Genomic DNA, 19,642 nt, shown 5'->3' on the forward strand with positions numbered 1-19,642 from the left:
TAAGAGAATAAGGTTGATGTGATGATAACCATTTTCAGCGTCAAGCCACTTGTTGGAACATATCTCAAGGGCCCTCAAAAGGGCACTAAGGAGAAAAATAATTCGAGCTGCGTTGGTAAATTAACCGTCTACGAAACTCTTACCGTGAGCGCCTTGGCAACCTTCTGGATTGGTAAGCCGGAAGAGACGCAAAAATGAGAGACAGGTGGAGACGCCACCTTGAAGTCCGCGCACCAACCAGTCGTGACGTCATAGATTCTGACAGCCTATTCTCGTGCCTACCGAAGAAGAAGTCGTCTGGCGGTAAAGGTCGTCTGCATTTTTTATTCTAAATGAGCCAAAGACCGAACTTAGTTGGTTTGGAGACCATTTACTGGGCCACAACGGCCGAAATGCGAGAAAATACTATGAAATCCAGGACGTCACACTGATGTGCCGACGCTGGGGTGACGTGCTGACGATGAAATTTTATCTTAATTTTTCTTCTAATATTCAACTTCTTACGGCGAAATTAAGTAATATAGCGTTTTGAAATAATACTTTATTTGTTTAAACTATATATATTTTTTCTCTTAAGCAGACCCATATTATGTGAATTAATTGAACAGACGGCGTCTTTGTACTTAATATTTGTCAGGTCTTAGAAAAAGGAAAGAAAGAAACGCCTTTAACAGTTAATTTATGACTGATACCATTCAAATGAAACGGCTAATATCTTGCCCTTGAAATCTAGTTTTCAGCCTTGCAAACGAATCTACAGTAACAGTAACAGCTACAGTAACAGTTTATAGTAACACTGAAAGAGGTATGACATATGATGAATGAATGACAGCGAATGCGACCATATGAATTATGACCATATGAAATGACATATGAATTATCACAGCGAATGCGACCAGCCAATAGCAAAGAGCACTCAAGAACAAAAAATCTTTTCGAATTCGTCTTCAGAACATCTAGCCGGAACACTGCGCCAAGGAGACCGCCAAACAAAGCAAAGATTCAAAAAGTTTTCTTGGGTAAGTTAGTGCCTAGATTTCCTAGGTATACTTGATTGTGGCGCGAAATACATTTCGTTAAAAGGGACGCTTCACTGTCTTCTTATTTCTGTACGTGCCTATTCACGAAATGCATTTCAATCCAGTAAGTAAGGGTAGGGAAGATAACCGGTGGTCATTAAGGGTTACGGGCTAGATTCGAAGGGAAGGGAAGCGTAGCAGGGGGCGGCAGAAAGTTAGGTGGGCGGATGAGATTAAGAAGTTTGCAGGGACAACATGGCCACAATTAGTACATAACCGGGGTAGTTGGAGAAGTATGGGAGAGGCCTTTGCCCTGCAGTGGGCGTAACCAGGCTGATGATGATGACGATAATGATGATGATGATGAAGTGTACCTCAAGTATACCTATCACAATCAAGTATACCTAGGAGAGCAAAAATTATTGAAGGAAAATGCAATTGGCGAAAAAATGTTGACGTGCTTGGGAGTGCCGTCAAGCACGACGTGAATACTGAGAGACGTGAAGAAACGCCTGGTCATACACCCATGAAAATAGACCTATAAATATGAACAACCAAACCAAACTCAATTTGACTTGTATGTAAGGGCGGGGTGCAATCTAAATGTTGTCTGTAGAACTGCAGTAGACATTTCTGCCTTTTTACAGAACTGTGCTTTTCTCTGGTGAACACTATATAATACAGTGCTCACGGATAATAAAGTGCATTTGTAGAATGTTTCTCTATAGACTGCCTGTAATAAGTGTGGTTTACAAGCGCACGTCGTAAAGCTTATTTCGGGATCTTTATATCCCCAAGCGAGTTGTTACTGAAAAGAATTCGAGACTGCAAGCAAGTGCTTTCCACCTAGCGGCCGCGCCGAGAAACAGCCGATCCAGGTTCATGCTTGAAGCAAAAGAGGGTGCCTTATCACGGCATGCGCTGAATGCCTCGTAGTTCTCAAATCGTTGTGATGCCGCCACGCACAAGCCCAAAAATGAAAAAAAAGACGGATGCCGAAAGGCTTTAGTTGAATACTATTATGTGTGTCATTGCGGTGGAGAGGCAGCAATGCAAGATTTCATCGTTTCTACAGAGTCAGACGACGAGCATTGGAAATCGACTTGGATAAGGAACTTCCGCATCGGGAAAAGGTGACTGATACTACACCGGTTTGTTCAAAACACTTCACTCGGTACTACTACTTTCTTCCCGGCGCATAGACTATTGCATTCCTTTTTTTATATACCTTGCCGGCGTTTCAAATCACGCAGTGTAATTTGTTCAGGCAGGCGGTTTGACAAATTATACGGATGTATGCTCAAGCTTCATTTTGTTTTGTTCGTTTATAGTTTTCCGCCCCAGTATTCGTGTCACTAATGCTTGAAGCAGCAGGAATATTGTCGCCATTGTACTTTTGTCTGCAGACACGGCAGCAATAAACTACCTCGGAAGGTCTGAAGTTGATCATGAGTCATGTTACACCGCGAGGCGAGGTGTCGCTTTCATAGCATGCCTTAGTTGATCAGCGCAAGCAGATGCTGTTTTTCTCATTCAACGCGGTGAGTTGTCAGTTTATTTGCTCGCAAGCAATTTAGAACTGCATAAACAGCGCTTGCTCTAGCTCTGGAGCGTTCGACCTGCACACAGAGCCACTATAGTTTGCTTTCCGACACTGTGCACGCAGCTAAATAGCATTACAGCTGGTTCAATTCGTTTCGAACACTAATGCGATTTTAATGCAACGCTAATGCGATTCATTTACACTAATTCAACTGACTTTGCCTGAAGGAAACCCTCGCTAAATTTTGGAAACCTGTTGGAAGAAACTCCAACCTGGTCTGATTGGTTGTTATTCCCTTCTCGCGTTTCAGCGGGCTTGAGAATTTGCACGGGCGGCAGTTGTCTGCAGTGTTGGCAAGCTCGAGCCGTACCTCGAACACTGCGTACTGTGTGCACGAACAAGCACCAGACATCGGCCGTCGACGACCTTGTCACATGTATCAGCTAACTATAAAAAGAAAGTGCACCCCTACTCAAAAATTTAACTCCTTTGTTTTTATTCGAAAACACACTGACCAGGTAACCTTGCAGTTTTTAGCCCCGTTCTATCAGTGCACAATATCCGTATTTATCTTCTCAAAACCCGACAGCCGTTACTGCCTATATATTATTGCGATATCAATTATATGGGCGCTCCAGCCACATTTTCGCCGTCGCCGTCGCCGTGATGTTCCGTATAAAGTCCGAGGGTGATAACACCGTCGCCGCGCGTCGTATGCTGTTATGTGCGGGTGAAAGCATGCGAGGAAAGCCTATGATCGCGGCGCAATCTGCCGCGCGCAAAGAAAGAAAGCGGACAGCAAACGCGCAGTCTTCCGTCGATTGAAAGGTCGTGGAGGGGATGGGAGGTAGGGAGGTGAGGCGGCGTGTGGCTCCGGCAGCAGCTGTGCATTTCGCGACCGGGCGCAAGGGGAACTGATGATCGCGGCACAATCTCGCGCGCTATATATGGAGGTAAGTGAGTAGGCAGCGCGCGAGGGAGGTGGAGGGCAACTTGGACTCCACAAAAACATGCGCCCTTTGCAGTGGCGCGCGCGGTCGCGCGCGCCGTATCTTGAAAGGGATTTGCAGACGGCTCATACTTTGTGCGCGCTGTGTTCTCGCCGCTCTTGAGTTGAAGCAATAGACCGCACGAAGGTCACTTCGCTCGCTGCTGCTGCCGGGCTTGCTCACACCAGCGTTCCGACAGGGAGGGTCCGCACTCATCGAGTGTGATGTGTTCGTGTGTGTTTGTGCCCGCTGACACCATGCTTGTTAATTCAATTAGTAAGCGAATGTTTCCAAGTTTATACGGCCAGCGCTGTCCTTGAGAAAAAATTATTTGAGTGTTTTTCCAACGCACTCATTCGCATTCATACCGATAAAAGTTAATACAAACGATCTGTAGATCGTCCATAGGAATTCGTTAGGGTGCTTTCCGAAGCGTCATTTTGTCAGTAGTAAGCATACAGAAAACGGGCCTTTGGACTAAAATCCCTAACGTGCCTGTTTGCTTTGGTCTGCTGCTCCCCACAGAAAATCTGCAGATAATCTATAAATCTACAAACGGTAAAGAACAAGGAAGCCTTCACAAACTGTTTTCATACATATTGTGGACATCACTGGAAGAGACTTTGTGTTGACTTTCTATTGGCTGCTCAAATAAATTTGTGTGAGGGCATATATAGGGTTCTCCACGAAAGTTGAGCCAAACTTAATATATCAAATGCCAAGTAACTGGATAGAACAAGGTTAAGTTGTTTTACGTTGCTTGGAGATAGATTCTTCTTGCATTACGCCTAATTACATTATTAGTCCTAATTAATTAATCAACTCATATATTACGATTAGATGAAAAGTGTCAACGAGAAAATTGTACAGCAACAAGAAATAATGCTGATACAACTTTCTGTTGCTCAATACGTACTGCGTAAAAGTGTTCTTCCACGCATTAAAGAAGCCCGCGAATGCACGCAAAGTACCGCGAGCGGCCAGTCAGGCGGCTTTTTTGTGTGTTCGCGGGCTTCTCTCTGTTCTCTCATCCAGTAGAATTGTGGTGGTACGATTATGAAACACAGAGGCTGCGTGCTGGCAAAAGTTACAATTTACCAATTTTATTTCCTTCGTTTTTTTTGTTATTATCCATTCACTTCCAAGTGGGTTGACTACTGAATGTCTGTACACAGCGGCCAACAACAAAGTGTCAGGCCAGACGTCCTCATTGTATATGTAAACAGTCATATAGAGTCGACAGAAAAGCGTCTATAGGTAGTGAAATTTTGCGATGGGTGCCGATGCCCCGCTAAAGAAGCACCCCCTCAACTGCGACTGCCTCTGGCGAGCTTGCAAGTACCGACTCTGTGAGTGATGACCGCCGACGCATAACTCCCCTCTTCCTTCAGCTGGCTACTCAGCTGCCGCCGACTGGTAGTCGCGCACAGCTCTCCGTTCAAGGGCGCTGCTTCAAAGCAAACACGCACATTGTGCGCCTCACTCGGGATCACATCAAACGCGCTCGCCGCGAGGTCACCTCGTGAGACCCTAGTGGACAGTGGCGAAACTAGCGCCAGGCGTCGCAGCGACGTACCACGGGGTGACGAAAAGCGAGACCTTGTGTTGACTCCCTGTCATGACGATTCTCGGATTACTAGACGGTGCTCGATCGAGGGACGTCCTCGTCGGGAACATTCTCCTGGCACTCTTGTTGGCCGGGACAAGCGATGGCAACGAAGGCTGCGGCAACACACCAGGTGATGACGCGGCGCGCGGACTTTCTGCTCACTCGTGCACTCGCTCTTCGGCCGATATAATCCGCGCACGTGGCCGAAGGGAGAATTGAACAAAAATTTCACCGACGCTTAGGATACTCCCTAAGGCTAATTCATAGTGCAGCTGTCTAGGTGTTTTGAATTCGCGATATATTGTGGCAGATAACTTGATTCTGAACGACAGGGTGCTCTCGGCGGCGGCGCTGAGCCTCTGTTCGGACAGCTCGTTTAGCCGCAGCGGCAGACGAAGCATTTCCACCGGTTGCTTCGCTCATTGTTCAGAAAGAAAGCGTGAACACTGGAACGCGTGGCTCGCGCGGAGCGCATTCTCTAGCGGCAGCGGCACCGCAAGCGAAGTAGCGCATGCGCAGTGGGTGCGAAGCTCACGCCAGCGCTTTGTTTCCGTGCTCGCCGCATGCCTGGGCTGTGTTCCAATTCTGAACAGGATCCGAGACAATCTGCGTAGACAGCTGAGGAGGCAGCCGAGACAGCTTCGAGGCCATGCACTGCAACGCGTTTCGAGCCGTCTGCCTGCGACGTTACGCCACCTCGCGGCGACAAGAAAAAGTTCAGAAAAAGCACACATCATTTCTGTATTTTCAGTCTTTGCGCCTGCAAACCTATGAAAAAACACGACGTAGCCTACATTAAGGGCGTATGATCGCGTGTCTACGTTTTTATTTTCTGTGCGCAGGCAACCTTCCTGTCGGCTTTCCAAACGTCCTGCTCAGCCGCCATCTTGTTTGAACAGGGAAGTAGCCTGCATCGTTTTTGACTTCGATGCTGTCTTCGCGAAGCTGTCTACTTTGGCGTCTTCGTGAGAATTGGAACGAGACTTAAGATGGCCGCTGTCCACTTAGCCGTCTACGGCGAATATTGGAACACATCCCAGGTCGCCGTCAGCATTCCGCCTTCCTCCTCGCCCTTTCGCCATGCAATCGTCCGCTTTCCTCCTCGCGCCCTCTTCGCTCGCGCTGTCCGTTCGCTTTCATCTTTCGCTGTGCTCGTTCGTTCGCTCGGTTACAAGCGACGCCGACGCTCGCCACAGAAACGGGCGCCTAGGCTGCGCTCTAAAAGGAAACCTTCACGCGTCGGAGCGAATATAAAAACCTTGTCCCAATAGCGTCACACTATGAGACCCTCTAGCTTCCTTCGTCGCTTGTGTGCGTGTTATCTTCTTTTTTAAATTATTTTTGTTGCTTTCAATATTTTCATATGAGGCTCACAACGCTGTACTGCAATTCTTCTCAACCATGGGACTAGCTAGATTCTCGCCTGTAGTGCTCTCACTCTGCGTGTGACGTGACGTATTATGTTTTTTTTAATGCGAGGGTTAATGCCTCAGGGCATACAGGGGGATGGGATCCTTGTCTTGTATCCTAAATAGTGGCGCATAGGATACAAGACAAGGATCCCATACCCCTGTATGCCATGAGGTATTAACCCTCGCATGGGATCCTCTCAGCTAGCGGCACGCAGTTTACTTCTTTCTTCCTCTCTTTATCTCCATCCTCTTCTCTTTCCTTTTTGTTTCCTTGCGGTGTTTTCTATGTTTGCATAAATAATAATAATAAGAATAAAATCATAATCAATCAATCATTTATTTACCGTGGCCATGAACAATCCTAAGGCTTGAATGCTGGCGAACGCTTACAAAAAAACCTGTAGGGGAATATAAGTAAAAAAGTAACAACGAATAAAAAGAGCGATCATGAAAAGGAGAATGCACATACAACAAAGTACAAGGTGAATATAGAAGAAAATGGACAAAGGCCGTGGAACAACACTGAACACTGTTAAACAATGGCGCAAAGCTTAGAAAGTAACAGTGAGAGTGAGTTATGAAATATATCGAGGTCATGAAAGTAAGCCTTATAAAGACTCAGTATTCTGTGGACGGTTGAGTGATGGTGATGGCAGGCAGGAACATGGAAATGTCTATGTACTCTAACGATCTTGCACGGAATGCGAAACAAGACACAACTGAGGTGTTCGGGGCTCGTAAGGATGCACTCTTCAAGTTTTCCAGAGTGCTCGCGCATATACTACCAAAATCCCGCCGGCCGGTCATGGGCAGTATTTTCCTGGAATGCAATATATGAGTGCCGATCCCGTTTATAGAGGCGTTTGCGTAGGCCCGAAAAAGCGGAATAGTTCTCTTCGCTCATTAGGCACAGGAGTTCCAGATTTCCGGTACACGCTTTTTACATCAGTTATAAGATCAGATGAGAACCGGAGGTGATATTTGGGGCTTTTACGACTGTTTAATGGGGAATGTATTCGCCCATACAACTAAAAAGAAAGTTCCGTAATCTGATCTACTTGGCCATCGACATTAGTTTTGCTTGTAACCAGTGACGAATCGGTGATGCACAATAAATCATATGAGCCCAGATAATCACCACGGTTAATTGAAAGCAGAACTAGACGATTCATGTATGCCACTGGAAGACCTCTGATTCAGGGCTGACACAGAGGCAGTCATCTTTAGTAACGGATGAAACTTATCGGGACGCACAAAGGAAATGTCCGAACGAGAGGCATCTATAACTTGAGCATTCAAGAGGCAAATGTTTCAGACGTTTACACAGAAATTAGCGATCAAGTTATGCTGCTGAAGGGAATAGAATGCCAGAAAGTCCAACACGCTGCATTTGTTCTTTATGTAATAATTGTAATGAGAATATCTAAGCATGTTCCAATAAATTCCAGCTGTAGTAAGATCATAAAGAATGATTACTCTGTGCTTGCTATGAGAAGATAATACACTAATCAATCAATCAATCAATCAATCAGTTTAGTTTCAGTTTATTACCCATTCAACTAGCAGCGAAGAAACTATCTGTATGCTAGCAACAGCTAGCATACAACCGAGGGTCCCAAGGTCAACGACTGCAGTGGGACCCTCAATCATCAATCGAACGTTTATTTCAATCAATCACTCAATCAAATGTTCATTATAACATCCAGAAAGTACTACGGAGCCTTCGTACTGGTGCACTTAAAAAGCAATACGCGAGACAGAATGTACAGAAAAGATAAATGTGGTAGACAAAACAACGTGAGATGGAGAAACAAATAGGGAAACGGAAAACGGGGAGACGGCGTTAAAGGAAGTTAATCTACATATATGCAAGACACAGGAAATGGACTCTGAAATGTGTGAATGCAGGCAAAACACTTACTACATGTTTTTTTGGAGTCGAGCCATAGGACAGCCTAATTCAAACAAGGCCGCATAGAAAACGCGGAATGCTGCCTCGTACACTTTCGCAGAGCGCAAAATTGCACGTGATCAAGAAACTTTAGATTGTATAATGTCTTGGACCACCTTGTAGAGGAACAGAAGGTCTCATTTTATAAGTCTTGATTTTAGAAGTGTGGGTTGAGGTATGTTTGAGAAGGCTGGACAATGATCGCTAGAACGGCAAAAGCGGTGCTTGAAAATAGCTATCAATTTTAGTTTAGGTTCCAAGCGATAAGCTTGGCGGTGAGAGTATCTTGCAGTGCCAGTCACTGGGATGTTTACGGCCTGTCGAGCAAAAAAAAGTGCCTCTTAGAAATGTAAGAAGGTGTGAACCATCCTCGCGGGCTACAGCGGATCCCTCTGGAAACACAAGGTTTTGCAGGCACGCATGTGAAAGGCCTATCGCGATTAGTTTCTCGAGAAAAGGCATACCCTTTCACCACGGTATCTTGGGCTCGACCACAGAAAGTGTTCGATTTCTCCTGTTTCATCTCAAGTGCGGAGGGGAGAGTCAGTACGTCCTGTCGTTGAACAACCATGCAGGTGTATAGACTGATCCTGACTTTATCCGATAGAGAGATTTCCTCTCCACGAAATTGCCTTGTTACGCAGGCGCATGTCGCGGAACCCAAAGCGGCAGAAAGTGAGCACGGATGTCAGGTTTTGTGAGTTGATTGCGCTTTGACGCTTTGATTTCAGAGGATGTTAGACATTTGTGTATGCAAGACCGCCAGCGTCGTAATTTTCAGCAATCCCAATATGACGCGGTATCCGTGCACTGAAACTTCAGTGGATACAGCGTCATATTGGTACGAAGTATAAGATCATAGTTGAATATTAATACGCAGAATTCAAACTGTACAAAACGTAAACGCTCAACATGAAGACAGAGCGGGCGCCAAGTACTAGAATATGCATACATTCTGTCTTGCCTTCGTTTTTTTTTCTTTGCGTGTTTTATCAACGTCAGAATACGTGCCCGATGGTGGGACTGAACCAGGGACTTCCATCACATGCAGACGCTGGATGCTCTGCCTATTGGTCCATGGTCGCAAGCATACTTCTCTCGTGCGATGTCAACTAGCACCTCGATGCTTTTGTCGTGCACAGGCTTGCACCACGCACATAATTGCTCGCCTCACACAAACATGTTGGTTCCCCTTGGGAATGCTTTGCCGAACCCGAAACGATGCTTGATAGCCAGCTAGTTGCAAACCGTTTCGCATATATATATATATATATATATATATATATACTCTTTTGTCATACTTCTTTGTAGCTAAGGCTTAATTTTGATTATGAGATTTCAGGCTTCTCCGTAAGCTCTAATATCACGTAATGCACAATGCCGACAATTTCAATAGAGAGTTCTAGACTGTCTGCATAAACACATTACCCTTTATGGAATACATATTTACCAGAGAGGGGGGACGGAAGACTATTGTTATTATTATTATTATTATTATTATTATTATTATTATTATTATTATTATTATTATTATTATTATTATTATTATTATTATTCAGCAGAGAACATAGACATTTCCATGTTCCTATCTGTCATCAACACCCAACCGTACACAGAACACAGAGCCTTTGTAATGCTTATTTTCATGATCTCGGTATTTTTGATAACTCGCCGTCATCGTTCTTTTCCTAGCTTTGCGTTGTTGTGTCATAGTTTCACACATTGTTCAATGGCTCTTCTCGGACTTTTTCTTCTGTATTCCCCTTGCGCCTTGCTATCCGTGCTCTTCCTTTCAGTATTGTTCTTTTTATTCAGTGTCCTTTTTTTTACTTATGTTCTCCTGCTGCGTTATTCCTTTTTGAATGATTTATTTATTTTACGTGATTGATTGATTGATTCTGTTGTCATCTCCTTCGAAACGGTGCAGTGACAAAAAGTCACCTAACTTGCTTGAGCTAATCAGGTACTCGCATATACTTAGGCTGTAGCACGTAGGTTAGATACTTAACCTACTCAACTTACTTGACCTCTTTAGGTAGTAGCAACGCTTCATGGTAGCAACAGCTTGCGACGCTTTGTCAAATTCCGACGTGTCTGAAATGATTTTTTTTTAAATGTTACATGGGTATTCTTGCTGACGGAGAACAGACAAGAGTTTGCATGTTAACGATTGTGTCACCGCACAAGCTTTACACCTGCCGCTAAATACAAAGTGATATAAAAGCTACAATAATACTGTAATAGCTGCATGTCCACTCAGGTTAATGTCTGCGCCACGAGATGGTGCCACCAACGCGGTTGTTCATGTCTACGTTTGCGTAGGCAAAAACGCTATAGTGTCAATGCTATCGGTCGGTCCGTCGGTCGGTGAAACTCCTCGAGGAGCTACATAACCGCACTGATGGAAAATGAGCTTTATAACCTACAATACTAAAATTAAAGAAAAATGCAAAATGGTGATTTCGCTTTTTGCGTCCACATTTATTAAAGGTTTGGTCACGGAGCGTTTTTGCCTTATCAAGTGCGCAGACCAAGTCACAGTTCCACCGTGGCTCAAGACGAAGACGCGTTTTAAAATCCACGTTAATTGCCCACCTGCGCAGATGACAGCCAAATGATGTCCGTTCTGAAGCAAGCGGCCGACATGTTCATGCCCTGCATAGAAGCCCTCTACCACACGCCCATTCATGGCAGCATTCTTGAGGAGGTGAGCCCGCGAGCATATTAGAAAGTTATTCACCCTTGACGGCACTCGGGATGAGACGGTATGCCTGGTGTTTCAGCCAAGGCTGTAAATAATTACTATATATATATATATTCACATTGGAGACAAACATGTATTCTCGATAAAGTGCTAACTTGGAGCGGTCGATACATGTCTGAAAAAAAATATATACGAAAAGCGCAAACAACGGGATGTGTAGACTGAGACAGACGAAGCGCTTCGTCTATCTCAGTCTGCGCGTCTTCTTGTTTACGCTGTTATCATGTCTTCTCGGTCACGCACAATTAGTACTCGCTCGTGTGTGAAAAATGTAACTACAATTTCTTTATTATATATCAGGACATCTGTTACAAGTACCCAATTGAAATCGACCGGTGCTCGAAGCATGACCACTTAGTACGAATTATGACTCACCACCAGTTCCAATATGCTTTCTCCCAAAACATGCGACGCAATTAGTCGGTGTTCCACATGGCTTTGCCCCCGCAGTGGTTGTGGAAGAATTTATGGCGAGAGAAAGTATTAAATTAAGAGGCTCGACGTCCCGGAGCTGCATAGTTGATTGTGAGGGATGCTATAGTGTATAGCGGAATGCTCCGGATTAATTTTGACACCACGTGGGGTGCTTACCATGCACACTTATAGAGGCATGATGCACGAGCATTTTCGCATTCCGCCTCCATCGAAATGCGGCCGCTGGAAATTGAACGCCCGACATCGTTCTCATCCGCACAACGCCATAGCCACGGAGTCAGCGCGGTGGAAAGATTTCTGAAAAAAAAAAAATCACAAGTGCAACGTCATTGCGTTTAGCGGCAACTTTCGGGGCTGATATCCACAAAACTGGTAGGTACTATGCATAGTCTCCGGGTGCCTATAACGCAGATTTATTCAGAAGTGTGTCCCAGATTGATACAGTAAATCTGTAAATTTCATTATTTAAAGAGTTAATAAGTAACTATTGCAGCACTTGGGGTGTCGACCAGCGGGCATGTGATGCAGCCGAAGAATAACCCCGTTATTGCAGCATGCTTAAGAATTGAAACCGTTTTGCCGAGACAACTTATAAATTGCTTCAGTCGCAGACTTTCCCTCTTCAGAAAAAGAAATGGCAAAACAAGACCGAGACTTGGTGAAGCCGTTGTAGCGCAAATAAAGCAAACACAATGAACGGAAGACCGGACGGCCGCGTTGTGTTGGCGCTTGCGGTTTGGTTTGGTTTGTGTGCGCTGCAGTGATTTCACCAATTGTACCAGCCGGCTTAGCCAAAATAAGATTATATTAACATCAAGACTTCTGTTAACGTCAGAGTTATAGAGCAGTAACTTCTTTTTTCCGCACACCATAAATATCAAGCGAGTACAAGAATGAGATTGTGTACCATCGCATTACACGCTGACGTTACACGTGGGTCAATACGCGGAGCCGCACTTCAACGTTTCACCGTATGAAATCACGAACAGCTGGTGCCGGAGCGACAGATTGCTCAATGTATTTCTAGGCTGATCGTGCTTAACAACGTGTTCTTTAACCAGGAAAACAACTCAAGGTTACGCAGTGTCGCGTTATATTGCGGTAAGGCTGTCATGGCAAAAATAAGAAACAAAAAAAAGGAGAAACAGACCTCAGAGAAGAAAATGTGTAAGAGGCAGAAAACGACTGTTTGAAGTCAGTGAACGAACTACAGTTTCAAAGAGAGCAATTTATTTAACAATAAAAAAGAAACTTAGCGTTCAAGGTCTCAAAGATAGCATATTAAGGTTATATCGAAGAAGATAACCTGTTCTCTGCTTTTCCACGCGATTACTGAGTAGTGAATATCATCACTTGAGGAGCTGAACAAGGACTGAAAATGCCTATTTTTCTCCTCCTTCTTAAAAGAAAACGCGCTGTTTCATGGTAGTTGTGCTTACACACTCTAAGAAAAGTTTACACCCTTTGGAGTGCCCCTTCTGCCACACAACGATAATCGTCATCTGCCTTGATGCGTTTCCTTTCTTTAACGCTGCGGGCCCGGTACTTTCCAGTAACGAACGGCACGCGCGTTGTCGGCATCATAGCATTCCCGACAGGAAAGTAGCGGGCGCGGCGTTTTCAAGAAAGGAAACGCATCAAGGCAGATGACGATTATCGTTGTGTGGCAGAAGGGGCACTCCAAAGGGGGCAAACTTTTCTTAGAGTGCAAGTACATTAAAGAAAAAAATATATTTAGGCTGTATTAGCAAATTAAACTTCCACAATACCAAGAAAAGACCCTTGTACCATGAGAAAAAGGTTGGTACAGTAAAATCTCGTTACAACGAAGTTGAAGAGACAGCCAGATTTATTTCGTTATATTCGTCATTGTATGTACTGCAGTATGAATGTACATGGGAATTTGAAGGAAAGCTTCACTTAAATTCTCTATATTTATTATTTTCTTATATCCTTTTTCGTTATAAACAGCTTTGACTGTGAGTCAGAAAAAAAAAACAGAAAAGAAGCAGGAACGAAGGCTGGGTGGCGCTGACGTCTTGAAGTTGCCACACCAACTCATAGTGGATTTGGTCGACGTCTGTTTGGGCCTACTTAATGTTTTATCGGCACATTTTATGCTTTGTTAAAGTCTTTATTCTATAAATCATTAATTTCTTTTATGTATGCGGCGGTAAGTGTGTATGTGTGTGTGGGCGTGCACAGTTTTTTCTGTGCGTTGTCTTGATGAGTGCACCAGCACCGAGACCCTCTAGGTTGTTCCTGGACACTTTAATAAACACCTTTGATTGATTGATTGATTGATTGATTCGTTTATTGCATTCCAATTGAGTTAAACACTGAATTTATCAACTTTAATTAACGTTTGATGTGCCCACAACGGACCAAATACGAAAACGAACAAGAGAAAACTGAATTCCATGTCGTCACACTGACGTACAGACACTGGGGTCAGCGCGAAATTAAAAAATAAACAACTTCAACCATTAATTTTATATATTAATAACCAAACTATTAACACGCCCTTAACGGAGAAATAGTTTTGAAATAAGACAGTATCAGTCTAAACTGGCGTAACGTTTATCCTTATTGTCCCTTTAAGTACTGCACCATTGTGAGAAAGAAAAGCAGTAACAGAGAATAGTGGTAGTAGTAGTAGTAGTAGTAGTAGTAGTAGTAGTAGTAGTAGTAGTAGTAGTAGTAGTAGTAGTAGTAGTAGTAGCAGTAGTAGTCAGAAGAGGAGCAGGGCAACAAATAGAGCGCGTTTTCAACCTCGTTTATCAGGTCCCTGCGCGAAGGAGTGTGGGACGGGGCTCCACAGTATTGGGAGGCGAAAACAGGGGGCATTAACGCTCGTCGCCCCGCAAGTCAGCAGGGGGCAGGCGGTTTTGCATAAAGGCGCACGACAACGACAAGCACGCGTGCCGCCGCCGCCGCGTGTTTTGACACATGCGCAATGCGCGGCGCGCGTTCTCCCCGCGTTGTTGCCCCTGGCCTTTCTGCGCAACAACCCCGCCGTGAAGGTCGAATTAAGCAAAATTGGGCCGGACGCGAGAAGGCTTAGCCAAACGTGCGGCTAGACGCCCTTTTTCGCTACGCAGTGGCCTTGACCGGCGGCGACGTGTGGCAGAAAGGGTGCGCGAAACAGCGGCGTCCCAGACGAGAAGACAACATGCACGCTCGACGAAAAAGAATAAAAACGAAAATAAAGAGGGCCGCGCGGTTTGGCAATGCTGACACACATGTCTGCGACCCGCGCGACACTGTCGTGAGTGCAATTCTCGGGCGTGCGGGCTGCCAAGTTCACCCGGGCAAATCGCATAGCACGCGCTTGACGCTGTTGTTAAAGAGGGTCTGTCGGTATACACGAGCGTCCTTGCGGCGGAAAAAAAAAAAAAGAAAGAATAAACAGGTCCGAGGAAAGGCGAAGGATAGCTAGCCGTCGTCTTAGAAGCAAGATGAAGCGCACTTGAACAAGCTCGTTTACGGACGCGCCGGCGGTGGCCAGCATCAATGAACGGGCGTATCGCCACAGATCTAAACCCACTTTGCAGCATTCCTAAAGCTCAGAGGGCTTCTTGTTTGCTACAAGACGCAGTTGTTCACATATGCCGTTCCCTATGGAAAACGAACTTAAATGAGCTATATTTCTCCATTTGCCTCTTCAAAAACAGAAAAAAAAGAGAAAAACTCGTGCTGCAGGCGCAGTTAAGTGAAATACTTTGGTATCATGTACTTTTTTTTTCGTGTGTTTAAATATAATTTGGTTTTAGTCATGTATAGCTTATAAAACAAATTATTATCTATTTCCTTGGCGATTAGGCTCATTTTCGGCGCTGTTATGTTGCATTTCCACAAATACTAATGATATCATCATGCTATTGTGCATCAAGTTGGAAGTGTTGGAACCTCAGCGCTGACGCCCTTTGTTGCACCTGGGTCGCAAGCCCCAAGGGTAGCGTTGGCCTGGCGGCCTGGGGCACAACTGGAAGCATCCGAAGGCCCCGGCAAAGCATGAGTCGACTGGTAACAGAACAACTTGTTTATTCTAGCATCGCAAAAGAGCGGGCGGTCAGGTCGACCGAAGTGGAGAGACGGGAGAGCACGTAACTCAACTGAAGAAATCGGAGCCTCATCCTTGGCGTCCGGGGGCAGCTGCTTTTATACTCTCGCAGTTGAGGGCAAGAAGGAACGCCTCTATAGACGCGCACGTGACTGTGCCGCTCGGGCACGTGGGGACGAGTAGGTGACGCATCCGCCGGGCCGGCGCCGCTCGGGCACGTTGGGAAGAGTAGGTGACGCATCCGCCGGGCCGGCGCCGCTCGGGAACGTTGGGCAGAGTAGGTGACGCATCCGCCGGGCCGGCGCCGCTCGGAAACGTTGGGAAGAGTAGGTGACGCATCCGCCGGGCCGGCGCCGCTCGGGAACGTTGGGACGAGTGGGTGACGCATCCGCCGGGCCGGCGCCGGTCAGACCTCCTCGCTTCACAGTTGGGGGAGCTCCTTTCCCCGGCTGCCGCGCTTTGACAAGCGTGGGCACCAACATGCACACACACACACACGCACACCGAAGACACGTGGCATTGGAACATGCCTGGACGCGCTTGGCGGGGAGGCGTAGCAGCGGCGCCGAACGGGCCAAAATGTCTGCCGCTTTGACCGAAGCCCCAGCGTCCGTTGCATCCGTGCCGGCTATACCGCGCGTCGTAGGCGAAACGTAACAGACCGCCCCGCCGGGGGAAGGAGATCCCGATGGTCAGGGGACTGCATCCGCTGTCCGGAGGGATGTCGCTCGATGATGCTCATAACCGAAGTCGGGCGTCCCTCGACGTTTCTTGAGCGCAGCGCACAGAGAAGGCCTCGTTCTCTCGTTCAGGTTCGCACAGGACACTGCAAAGTGACTTCGGGAGAGTTCACATTTTTGTTCTCGTTCCCGGCAAGCGTTAGAACTACGCCGAAACTGAACCGCTCAGTCAGCAAGCACGGCACAACCCTCACTAAGCCCTGCCAGGCTCTTTCCCCTTCTATACCACTGCCTAGTTCCTTACAGTAGTCTAGCAGCACTCAGAACGCGTCCACAAATTGGAAAATTGCACTAGTAAGCACGTCATCACTTTGAAACACTAAACAAAAGCAATATGTTAAAAATCCTGCCTCAGGAAGAAAAACATCAGTAACAAACAATTTTGAGGCTGATTCCTACGTTAGGGGCTTCGACTTAAGCCATCGGCGTTACCGTTGAGACTCCCCTTTTTGTAACGCACCTCAAAGGAATATTGTTGCAAAGCGAGGCTCCAGCGCAGGAGGCGGCCATTTTTGGGAGAGATGGTCTGCAGCCATTGGAGAGGGCAGTGATCCGTCTCAATGATAAACCTCGAGCCGGCTAGATAGCATGACAATTTCTGAACGGCCCACACGAGACACGCACACTCTTTCTCGGTGGCGCTATACGCCTGCTCACGACTGGTCAGCTTACGACTAGCATACAGGACGGGGTGTTCCACTTCTCCATTTTCCCGTTGGCACAGTACAACGCCCATGCCTCGCTCACTAGCATCGCACTGAACAACGAACCCTTTTGTATAGTCTGGCGATCGTAGCACAGGCTGGCTTGTTAGGGCACTCTTTAGGGCGCTAAAAGCTCTTTCCTTTGTCTCGTCCCAGACGACTGTTTGCGGCTCTGTCTTTCTTAGAGCATCCGTCAGGGGAGCCGCGATATCAGAGTACCTGGGGATGTACCTCTGATAGTAGCCGGCGACACCTAAGAACGACCGAATATCGGTCTTCGTGCGCGGTTGCGGGAAGTCTCGCACAGCGGCCACCTTTATTTCAGAGGGGCGGCGACGACCCTCACCAATCACGTGACCGAGGTAGACAACCTCGGCCTGTGCTAACTGGCACTTAGGAGCCTTGACTGTCAAGCCCGCTTCGCGCAGGCGGGTTAGCACTGCCCGCAAGTGTGCCATATGCTCAGACCAGGATGCGGAGAATATCGCTACGTCGTCTAAATACGGTAAAGCGAATTCTTGCTGTCCCCGCAACACTTTATCCATGAGGCTTGAAAAACAGTATGGCGCGTTCTTCAAACCAAAACTCAACACTTTAGGACGGAATGTTCCCATTGGTGAAATGAACGCCGCATACCTACTAGCCTCTTCTGTAAGTGGAACCTGCCAATAACCCCTGACAAGATCTAGGGTGGAAATAAACTGAGCGCTACTAACTTTCTCAAGGCGCTCCTCGATGTTAGGGATCGGATAAATTTGATCCTTAGTGATGGAATTAAGCCTGCGGTAGTCGACGCAAGGACGAAGTTCCTTGCCCGGTACCTCAACTAAAATCAAAGGGGAGGTATAATCACTCTCACCAGCCTCAATAACACCGAGCTGTAGCATTTTCTTTACCTCAGCCTCCATAATATCGCTCTGGCGGGGTGACACCCGATACGCCTTGGATCGTACTGGCTCAGGGGAGGTAAGTTCTATATCATGAGTAAGGACAGAAGTCCTACCAGGCCTCTCAGAGAACAGACCTTGAAACTCTTGTAAGAGCTGGTGTAGTTCGGTTTTCTGCTCAGGCGACAGCGGTGCTTTACTGATAAGGTCACTAATGACTTGACCGGTGTCTTCCCTGTTCGTCACTGAGCCTAGTCCCGGAAGCTCTTCAGGAACGTTTACCATCATGCACACCACTGCTTCCCTTTGTCTATAAGGTTTGAGCAGATTACAGGGGTAAACTTGCTGTGCTTTCCGCTTTCCTGGCAGACTCACCACGTAGTTAACGTCCGACAGTTTCTGAACAATCCGTGCTGGGCCTCCCACTGCACGTCGAGTTTGTTTTTTAGCGATGTGCGCAATATCATGACCTCATCGCCCACCTCGAAACGACGGGCCCTGGCTGTCCGATCATAATAAACCTTGGCCCTCTGCTGGGCCTTTGCCATTGCTTCACCTGACAACTCCTGTGCCCTTCTTAAGCGTTCGAGGAGCCTAAGCACGTACTCCACCACGACTGGGTCGTCGCCCCTGCCTTCCCACGATTCTCGAAGCATGCGAAGCGGAGACCGCAGCGAGCGACCGTACACCAGCTCAGCTGGCGAAAACACCGTAGCCGCATGCGGCGCGGTCCGTAATGCAAACATCACCCCAGGCAGACACAGCTCCCAGTCAGTTTGATGTTCAAAGCACAATGCTCTCAACACGCGCTTCATGACGGAGTGGAGCTTCTCAACGGAATTCGATTGTGGGTGGTACACCGAGCTGTGTAACAGCTTTACCCCACACCTTTCGAGAAAAGTCGTCGTCAAAGCGCTAGTAAACACTGTGCCCTGATCTGATTGGATTTCCGCAGGAAAACCAATTCGCGCAAATATGGACAGTAGTGCATTGACTATCTCAACTGAGCTGAGTTCTTTAAGCGGCACTGCTTCAGGGAACTTTGTCGCTGGGCAGATCACAGTCAAAATGTGTCTGTACCCCGTGGCTGTTACCGGCAGAGGTCCCACTGTATCAATAACGAGCCGTCTAAAAGGCTCCGTAATGATAGGTACCAACTTCAACGGCGCCCTCGATTTGTCCCCTGGTTTGCCCACCCGCTGACAGGTGTCACATGTCCTCACGAAGTGGTCTGCGTCCCGAAAACACCCTGGCCAATAGTACTCTTGCAAGAGACGGTCCTTAGTTTTCTTAACTCCTAGGTGTCCGGACCACGAACCCCCATGCGACAAGCGCAACAGATCCTGACGGTAGCACTGAGGCACGATCAGCTGATCGAACTCCACTCCCCTGCGGTCTAGATACTTCCGGTACAGGACCCCACCTCTTTCCACAAAGCGAGCATTTTTCTTGGCGATACCTTCCTTGACAATGCAGCGTATGTTTTCTAGGCTGCCATCCTTTTTTTGCTCGGCTATCAAAGCCGA

The 19,642-nt window shown here is 46.8% G+C and overlaps 1 protein-coding gene across 2 annotated transcripts in view; it reads left to right on the forward strand.

Moving 5' to 3' along the window:
• The first annotated feature begins 5,058 nt into the window (after positions 1-5,058).
• Positions 5,059-19,642, forward strand: part of LOC142575889 (uncharacterized) — a 42,611-nt gene continuing 28,027 nt past the window's right edge. For both annotated transcript variants that reach the window (XM_075685661.1, XM_075685662.1), the window contains exons 1-2: positions 5,059-5,290; positions 11,127-11,230. In XM_075685661.1, the coding sequence (XP_075541776.1) occupies positions 5,170-5,290; positions 11,127-11,230 (225 nt within the window). In that variant the 5' untranslated portion in view covers positions 5,059-5,169. The remainder of the gene's footprint in view (positions 5,291-11,126; positions 11,231-19,642) is intronic.

Source organism: Dermacentor variabilis, chromosome 3 (assembly GCF_050947875.1).
Source record: "Dermacentor variabilis isolate Ectoservices chromosome 3, ASM5094787v1, whole genome shotgun sequence".
Lineage (NCBI taxonomy): Eukaryota > Metazoa > Arthropoda > Arachnida > Ixodida > Ixodidae > Dermacentor > Dermacentor variabilis.